Below are 9,044 nucleotides of genomic sequence, written 5' to 3' on the forward strand. Positions count from 1 at the left end.
TCCCTCTCCGGAACTGGAAGTCCTGCACTGACACCATTAGCCAAAGGCAGTGTTATTTTCCCCATCTTTGCCAAAAGGTGATTCTAGGGATGCCAGGAATGCCGAGCAAGTCAGAGAATGAGCAGGTTGAGTTCAGATGAATGCCTGAGGCAGGCAGGGCCACGAGGACAAATCCTGGCAGAGCAGCAGCTGTTGGTGAGAATTGCTGTGCGCAGGAATGGAAAAATTAAGCAGATTTCTGCAACTGCCAAGCCCGATTCTTAACTCCCCTGTGAGCACAAGGCACACCGAGAGCCTGGGGCTCTGCTGAGAGGGATTTGTGTAACGTGCACCTAAACCACAGGTCACGTGGCGGCCTTTCCGCTCTCACCCGTGTCGGTGGCGGCGGCTGCAGTTCCGTGGCCATGGCGCGGTGCTTGGCAGTGCCGCTCTGAGCCCCCTCACCATGGCCCTGAGGCGGCTCCTGCAGCAGAACCACACCACCAACCCCGTGGGCTCCTGCCCTGCTGACGGGGAGCTGGCACTGCCCATGGACGGCCGGCGGATCCAGCTCCTGGCCAGCACGGTGGGCACGCTGCCCCGTGGGCGCAAACAGGTACGGGCTGGCTGTGGGAGGCTGGGGCTCCTCCTGCCACCTGGGCATCACCCACGAGTGACCATGCAGGCTCCCTGTGGCCCCTGGGCTCGGGGTGCTGGCAGGATGACTGCTGGGTGCCATTGGCTGGGCCCATTTTGGGGATGGCGATGGAATCTTTTGACAGTGTAGGATGCTCTGGCAGTGTGGGATGCTCTGGCAGTGTGGGATGCTCTGCCAGTGTGCAGAGCTCTGGCAGTGTGGGAAGCTCTGGCAGTGTGGGAAGCTCTGGCAGTGTGGGAAGCTCTGGCAGTGTGGGATGCTCTGCCAGTGTGGGATGCTCTGGCAGTGTGGGAAGCTCTGGCAGTGTGGGAAGCTCTGTGAGGAGCGAGGGACAGGGTGTCTGTCCTGCCTGTGAAGGGCAGCAGCAGCAGAGATCCAGCTCCTGCTCAGCTCCTTCTCCGTTTCCAGCCGTGCTGAGAGCCAGGGGGCTCGTGCTGCCTGGGTGCTCCTTTAAAGGTGCATTTACCCCAGTCTAACAGCCTGCCCACCGTCCTCTGCTCTGCAACACTGACAGGGAGCACCCACCAGGAGCTGTTTCCATCTGGACATGGGATTGTTTTTGTACAACTGTTCAGGCTGTTGGGGCTGTCTCTTTTGCTGGGCTTTCCCCCCAGTACAGCACAGAGCACCCACATTGCTTCACCTTGTCCTGGGATTCCCAGAGAACTGTCCTGCTGAGGCTGAGAACTGTCAGCTGAGCAGTTCCAGCTCTGGACTTCTTGTCTGACGTGAAGAAGCCTGAATAGAAAGTGTTTTACACACATTATAGTCTGAAATTAGGGTCAGAAAAATAGCGTGTAATATCTGTGCACTTAAGGTTTCACTTTGTTCAGCCACAGAAACGCACTTCATCCATTTTTTGGTACAAATGTGGGGACATAAGGGAAAGCCAGAGCCAGACCAGTCCTGGGGATGCTGCTGCTGGGTGGCACCAGCTCCCAGCACTGTGGTGGAGCTGCCCTCGGTGTGGCTGAGCAGCCCTTGGTGTGATGGACCCACCCTGGGTGTGACTTGTCCCCCTGGGTCTGGCGGTGGCTGCTGGCAGGGAAGGGTGGCAGTGACAGCTGTGCTGTGGCTGTGGCTGGTAAAGCTGAGTTACAACACACGTCAGAACCGAGGACGCACTGCAGGGCCCTTCCCCTGCGCAGGGTCCATCGCCCTGTGTGCCCCTTTCAGCCCTCCCACCTTCTCTGCAGTGGATTCTTACTCAGTGGCCTCTCCCTCCCCTCCTTGTCCCTCGACAAGTAAAGGCATGCCCAGTTTCTGTAGATCACACTGGGGCACCATTTTATCCTGCTGAACAAACGTTTCACTGATAATGTCATTCCTTATTCCTGGTTCAATTTTATGGGAAGAATCGATCATCCTGGCTATTCCCAGAGACCTCTCCAGGCACTGGCTGAAACAGGGATCCTGGATGCCCGTGTCTGCCTGGGAAATGCTGTGTAGCTGCCACAAGAAACTCAGAGCTCGCTGTCTGCACTCACCCACATTTGTGGGTGCTTCATGCCTCTCTTGGCAGGTGCTTGGTTCATAAATGCCCACAAATTTTTAGAGGAAAGGTACAAAGATGAGGTGAGCTCCTGGTGCAGCAGAGATGTGATTTGGGCACTGAGCTCAGTGCCAGCATCTGAAAGGTGGCTTTGACCTTCGGGTGCTTTTCCTCCTGCTTGGAAAGTTCCAGTTCCCGTTTGACCAAGGCACAGGCTGTGCTGGTGGAAGGTGCTGATGGGATGCCACCAGCTGCTTTTAGCTTTTCTCTAAACTGCTGATTTTAGCCGTGTGCCTCTCTTTACAGAGAGGGTAATCAAGCATTGGAACAGCCTACCCAGAGAGGTGGTGGATTCACCATCCCTGGAGGTTTTCAAGCAGAGATTGGATGTGGCCCTTAGTGCCATGCTATAGTAATTGGAGTTGGATCAGGGGTTGGACTTGATGATCTTGGAGGTCTTTTCCAACCCAATCTATTCTATGATTCTATGATTCTATGAAGAGCCACAGACCTACTGACCCCTATCCTCTCCCACTTCTGGTCACAGCTTGCCTTAGCCAGATCCAGCTCCTCGGGTGACTCCTCCAAGCCACAAAGGTATGATTCTATGATTCTAGAGTCCCTGTTATTGTCTTATTCTGCATGAAACGCGTCCTGGGAATCTTCCCAGCTCAAGGGGGATCAGGGTGTAAGGCAGAGACTGGTACCCAGTACCTGGGTAGTGCAGGTGGCCTTTGGTTGGAGCTAGTTTGGGTAAGGAAAGAGGCAGCACCACCACTGCCCCATCAGAGGGACAGTGTGGGGACACCCCCCAGGCCCAGGGAGAGGGGATGGTGGGAACAGGATGGTTTTGGTTGGAAATGCAGGTGCACAAAGCATTTCACCCCATGTTCACACGGAACTGTGTGCGTTCCTCCTGCAGACACCTGGTTGCTATATTGAAAGAAGATAAAGAGACCTTTGGGTTTGAAATCCAGGTAAGACTAAAATGACAAGTTGATTCATTAAAAAACAAAATGTGGTGCAGAGTCTAGAGTGTCACATCCTTAAAATCAGGTTAAGGCAGCCCAGAGCAGAGGAGAGCAACTGTCAGATTCTGTGAAATTCGAAGAGCTGTCAAATTTCAAAAGAGCTTTTCTACATTCCACTGATATAGAACTGGGATGTTTTTCCAAGGATTTTTTCATAGCAAAGGTCACAGATGAGAATTTCTGGCATTCTCACAAATCAGAGTGTTGAATGTAAGAGAAATCCCATCCAAATCCACATAAGAAGCAATGGCAGTGCCTTCTTGCCTCCATAGGTAAATATTTTTTTGAGAATTGTGTATGAAAATATTGTCATATAAAATGAGAGAAATCAAAAGAACTCTCTTCAAAAAATACCTTATACTGGCTTTTTGCTACCTCCTTTAACATACAGAGGTATGTACTTTTGAAGATGTAAAATACTGGTGTATTTTTGAATGACTGCTAAGCATAACTTTGAGGGGGGCTAAATCATATAGGAAGAGATTCTGTTCAATGCAGAAGTCAGTAAATCATCAGAGAGGAAAACCAGGATTTTATCAGGAGTACAGCTAGTGGGAGATTTTTGTTCCATAGGTTTTTGTGAGAAAGGCAACTTCCTAGATCAGCAGGCCTAGTAAAATCCTGGCTCTAGTTAAAAATTATCCCAGGAATGAAGGGCTATAGTTTGGGAGCAGTGGGATCTGCCTGCCAGCAGCAGGGCACCTTCAAAGTACTCTGACAAGGAGAAACAGTATTTTTGGTGAAATCAGAGTTTCAGGCAAAGCTTAACTTTGCCCACTTTGGGTCTGTGAGTAATGAGTGGGTCAGAGCTCAGCTCGTGAACAGAGGAGAGCTTTCAGAAGGGAGGATAATTGAGTCGATTATTGGGCTTTTGTGTAAACTGTCAGGGCAGATTTTCATTGTATGTGACATTCTGATTAAAAATAATTGTTCTTGGCACGTTTTCTTCCTGAATGCACGTTTAGCGTGAGCACTTCATAGAAAGTCTTGGCCGTGGAGAGGCAGCCTCTGATACCGAGGATAACCATTATTTAGAAGCTGTACTTTCATTACTATGAGTTAAATTTAGGCAAAGCAGAATAAGATGATGTGAAACTTTAGGTCTGCATCTGCAGGGAGCTCAGGCTTCCCTCGGTGCTCTTAGTTTAACCAGAAGTCTTACTGCTGGTCCAGGGGCTGCAATCCTGTGCTGGGGGGATTTGGACAGACAGATAGGCTCTGAGCTCACCCAGTCTCCCCTCCTTTGTTCCACACTGACTGAGAAAATGGGGAATCCAGTGTGAGTTGTTCAGTCTGGCTTTGAGGCAGCAGCCTCAGGTCTTCAGGGAGCTCAGCCTCAGTGCTCAGTGCTGGAGGCAGATGTGCCGAGCTATTTGCATGTCACCAGAGGACGTTTCCTGCCCTTGCAAGTTCCAGGGGGGCTGTGGTGATGGCTTTTGCTTTTCTCTAAGTTCATGTCAGCACCCAAAACCACACGAGGGATTTCTGTCTAGAGTTACTTGATGTACATTTAAATATGTAAGTCAACTTTTGAGGAGTGTGGGGATGTGTGTGGATGATGAGTTTCAGAGGCTGGAATAGCAAAAGTAGGTTCAACTCTTCTTTCTTTTTGTTTCCCATTGCAAACTGAGCTCTCTGGCAGCAGCAGCTGCCTCCACACAGCATTCCCAGTGAGGAGGAGTTAACCTCTTGCAAAGCCCCTGTCCCATCCTGCCATCTTCCAATGGCTGGGAACGAGACATCCTTCCAGAGAGCCATCCCCACCCATGCTGACAGATATTCTTGGTTAAAGTTAATGAGTTTTTAATAATAATTTGAATAACGAACTTGCTTTAAAACTAGCCTATTTTTTTTTTTTTGCAAACACAGCATTCAGGAACCTGTCAGGTGTCTCTGCTGAGCAAATGCATTTCTAACTGTTGGGTTATAACATTTTGGGGCCCATCACAGCCCTCTCACTGGAAAAATGTAAAAGGTTGTTGAATTTTAAATGGTTTTAATGGCTCCAGTGTCGGTAACTCTGTCCCTTTGGCATTAACAGACTGTTAGGTTTCCAAACCAAAACGATTTCTCCCTGGAGGTGTGCACTTGCATCTGCAAAATTCAAGAGGAAAGTCCTGCCCATCTCTCTGGCCTACAGACTGGTAACTATCCATGGGTTTTGCTGCTGGGGGAGGTCTCACCCTCCTTTCTCCCTGTTCCTGTTTTTGAGGAGCAGGTGGAAGATGTGCAGGGGCTGTGGGTGCTCATTTTGGCCTCCGTGTGTCTCCAACAGGCGACATCCTCGTCAGCATCAACGGCGTGAACACCGAGGGCTTCGGTCACAAGCAGATAGTGGACTTGATAAAGTCTTCAGGGAACTACTTGAGGTGGGTGTCCCTCCTTCAGGTGGGGTTTGGGTTAATATTCTCTCCTGCAGAAGCCAGGAGAGCTCCTCGTGCTGCCCCCCAGCCCTGCGCTGTCTCGGAGGCAAAAACCCCTGAGGGCAGGGCTGGGCTGGGCAGAGTCTCTGCAGGTTGAGACCTCCATCACTTGTTCTCCACAGGTTAGAGACGGTCAATGGGGCCTTGTTCCTGCGGAAAATGGAGCTGGAGGCCAAGCTGCAGGTCCTCAAGGTAATGTGATTAATTAGATATTCTGCTGTCGATGCAGAGGGCTGGGTCAGGTGTGTGTCAGCAGGACTGGGGGTCCTGGCAGGGGCTTACACCCAGTGGGTCCCCTGCAGCCAGCACCCCCAGCACTTGTAGCCCTAGTCCCTGTGATATTACTTTTCCAAAATGGGGAATAGAGAAGAAATGTGGCTGCAATCCCACGACTGCTCAGGAGAGCTTATGCTGGTCAGTTTGGCTGTAGGAATGTCCAGCTGCACAGACTTCATCAGATTGGTGGGGAGGGACCTCCTGTCCCCAGGCACAGCCTCACCTGTTTGGTGGGTGTTTTTAATCAACTCTGCCATGATTTATTGTACACCAAAAGCTGACCTGCCACAGAGAGAAGGGAATCATTGCAGGGTGTTGGATGGCTCGTGGCCCTGGGAGGCTGTAAGGATGTTCCAGGTGTTTTCTCAGCACGGGGCAGGAATGGTTGGCTGTGCCCCCCACACTCCACTCTGCAAGACCCAGGGAGGAGGAGTGGGGTGCCCGTTCCCAGCAGGGTCTCTGGGGCTGTGGGGGGCTGTGGAGGAGTGCTGGCATTGCCACGACTGTTTGAAGGTGGGCTGCATGCTCTCTGGGTTTCAGCCTGTGTGCTCTCCAGATTTCAGGCTCCTTTTTTCCAAATTAGATGTGGCCAGTAGCTCAGCCAGAGCACCCTGGGCACAAGCAGACTCATGTTTTAGGGAGGAAATGTGCTAAACTCCGGGAAAACTGTCTCAGTAAAAGCCAGACACATGAGCATTTCCTGGAGCTGACCTGCACTGTTCAGAGGCTGTTTTCTTGACAAGTGCCCTGTGCTTCTGCGAAGTGACGAAGCCTCTTCCTTCTCCTCCACAGCAAGCGCTGCACCAGCGGTGGGGGGAGCTGCGGGCGCTGCTGGCCCGGGAGCGGCACTTGCTGCACGGTATGTCCTGGGACGGGCACCACACCACAGCGCTGCCTCGGAAACGCCACCGCTGCAGGCCGGCTTTTGCTTCCTTTCCCCCTCCTAATCAAGGCGTGAGGCTGGCCCTGGCAGAGCTTTTGTCCCGGCAGTAATGAACTTTGATGCTGCTTGACTGATGCAAACCAAGGTGTCTTTGCGTCAGTCCTAGGAAATGAGTCTATGTGGGTGGCAAAGCTTTTTTTCCATTCTTAATTCGGATTTACCAGGGCAGAGGTTTGGTTGGGTATTTTTTACGGGCTGCCCAGGGAGCTGGTTTGATTGTACGATCCCCATTCTGTGGGAAACACCTCACACAGCCAGAAAAAGCCTCCCCTGTGGAGAGGGGCTGCTCCGTGTGCCAAGGGGCTGGGCACGGCCCTTCCCCGTGCTGCCACGGCACAGCATCCTGCTCCTGGCCCTGAGCGGTCACTAATGCTCCTCTCTGCCTCCTGCTTCCAGGGAAGGTGACCGATAACGCTCTGCTGGGCGCCCTGGACCTGGAGGAGCCCAGCTCGTGCGGTGGCTGCAGCTCACCAGGACCCCTCTTCCCCGCCAAGCCCCGCTTCTCCAGCGAGAGCAGCTCCCGCAGCCGGCTGAGCTCCATGACGGTGGGCAGCGAGGACAGCTCTTTCCAGGGCAGCGCCTGTGAGGACTGGGCTGCAGAGAGCCTGAGCCGCCAGTCCAGCACGGACGATGACTGCGTGTTCCCCAGGGACGGGGACAGCGCTGCCGGGAGGAGCTCCCTGCGCAGGAACCGCAGCATCAGCCTGGCCAGCAGCGGCTCCATGTCCCCGCTCTGGGAGAGCAGCAGCTACTCCAGCAGCTTCGGGACCCTCCCGCGGAAAAGCAGGAGAGCCAGCGTGCGGAAGCACCTTTTGAAATTCATTCCAGGGTTTCACCGGGAGCTGGAAGAGGAAGAGAGTCGGGTCTAACGTCACACGCGTCACCCTGGATGTCTGGGCTCTGCACGTGGGACCGAGGCAGCCCCTCACCCCGAGCACTCCGTGGGTGAAGGGTGGTGGCACGGCAGGGCACTCCTCCAGATAACAGCACTGATGAGATTTACGCAGCTCCAGGGTTTAATTATTTTCATTTTTCAATCAGAGCATGCTGTGGACCTCTTCATTAACGTGAGAAATGTGAAGAACCTTTGCAGAACTTCCTCAGCGAACTTTAGTGTTAATAACAGTTTTTAATTGAATGCAAAATTGATAGCTATTTATTTCCTGTTACTGGAGTCAGTGTTTTCCAAAGGTCTTTAATAAAGCAAGTGCTTCTACTAGAGCCAGTGACAGAGTCCCGTTGGGAAGAGGAGGGAGCCCTGAGCAGGCAAAGAGACCCCAGGCTGTGATGTTCTGGCATCTCCTGGCAGCCTTTGTACAAACCTCGCAATAACCTGGTATATCGGTTTCATCTGACCAGCTGCAGTCTCTGCCAGGTGCTGATATTCCATGCCATGCCAAGCTGTCTTATTCCAGGGGATTTGGGGTGGAAAGGCCCCTCCTGAGCATGTCCATGCCCCCAGGTTCTTCTGCAGAGTTAGTGCAGGGGAAGATGGTACTGTCTGTGTGCTGCTGCCCCAAGAGCTCCGTGTGGCCAGCAGATATGGAACTCTTTAAGACAAGAGAAGTAAAGACAGAGCCTTGTCCTGCAGGGATGAGCAGGACTGCTCTGTGCTGGCTGCAGTGGCAGGTCAGTGGCTCTCAGTGACCTTCCTGGAACACTGCACTGGGAACCTACTCCCTCAGCACCCCTTGGGCTGCAGGAGCTGCCCCTTGGGCCTGTGTTCCCACTGCTCACAGCAGGAGGATCATTACCTGCCCACATTTCTCCAGGAGCAGAGGCCTCAGGCAGTAAGGATGGTGTGAGAATGTGTAGGAAGTGATTTAATAACTATGGGCACAGATGTGGGGAAAAAGGGAAATTTCCCTCCCCTTCAGTATACAGAAACAGGCTCTTTGTTCAGCCCAAGCAGCCTGATGATGTTTTTCAAATATAACTGGGAGTATTTTGAATATGATTCAAAGACCTTGTGTGACTGATTCTCCTGTTGCCCAGGCAGCCCGTGTGGCCATACCCTCGGGTACCACTGTGCCAGCCCTTCCTGGGCTTGTCAGAAACCTCAGGCTAAATCCAGCAGCTTCCCTCTGAGGTGAGCTTCAAACAGAAACAACCTGTTCCCAGCAATCCTCTAAGGCATGAATGCTGGTAAGCCAGCAGAGCCAGTGCTGGCCCCTGGAAATGAGTAAGTAGGTGGAAATACGGCAGGTCTGGGAGAGCTGGAGGGCACTCAGGGGATCTGGAG

General features: G+C 52.5%; 1 protein-coding gene across 1 annotated transcript; it reads left to right on the forward strand.

The window, feature by feature from the left end:
* The first annotated feature begins 267 nt into the window (after window positions 1–267).
* CYTIP (cytohesin 1 interacting protein) lies at window positions 268–7,966 on the forward strand. The gene is made up of 8 exons (XM_027908457.1): window positions 268–595; window positions 2,677–2,726; window positions 3,052–3,106; window positions 5,202–5,304; window positions 5,436–5,529; window positions 5,706–5,775; window positions 6,652–6,718; window positions 7,199–7,966. Exons 1-8 carry the CDS (start codon window positions 446–448, stop codon window positions 7,669–7,671), a joined length of 1,062 nt encoding a protein of 353 aa, XP_027764258.1. The 5' UTR covers window positions 268–445; the 3' UTR covers window positions 7,672–7,966.
* Window positions 7,967–9,044: the final 1,078 nt, after the last annotated feature.

This window comes from Empidonax traillii, unplaced genomic scaffold (genome assembly GCF_003031625.1).
Source record: "Empidonax traillii isolate 1590-97213 ecotype Southwest subspecies unplaced genomic scaffold, ASM303162v1 scaffold1715:size108214, whole genome shotgun sequence".
NCBI lineage: Eukaryota > Metazoa > Chordata > Aves > Passeriformes > Tyrannidae > Empidonax > Empidonax traillii.

Coding starts and splice junctions, on each gene's coding strand:
- CYTIP (XM_027908457.1), top strand. CDS start 446: ATGGCCCTGAGGCGGCTCCTGCAGCAGAACCACACCACCAACCCCGTG. Junction 2,727..3,051: donor GACTCCTCCAAGCCACAAAG/GTATGATTCTAT, acceptor TTCCTCCTGCAG/ACACCTGGTTGCTATATTGA. Junction 5,305..5,435: donor TCTCTCTGGCCTACAGACTG/GTAACTATCCAT, acceptor TGTCTCCAACAG/GCGACATCCTCGTCAGCATC.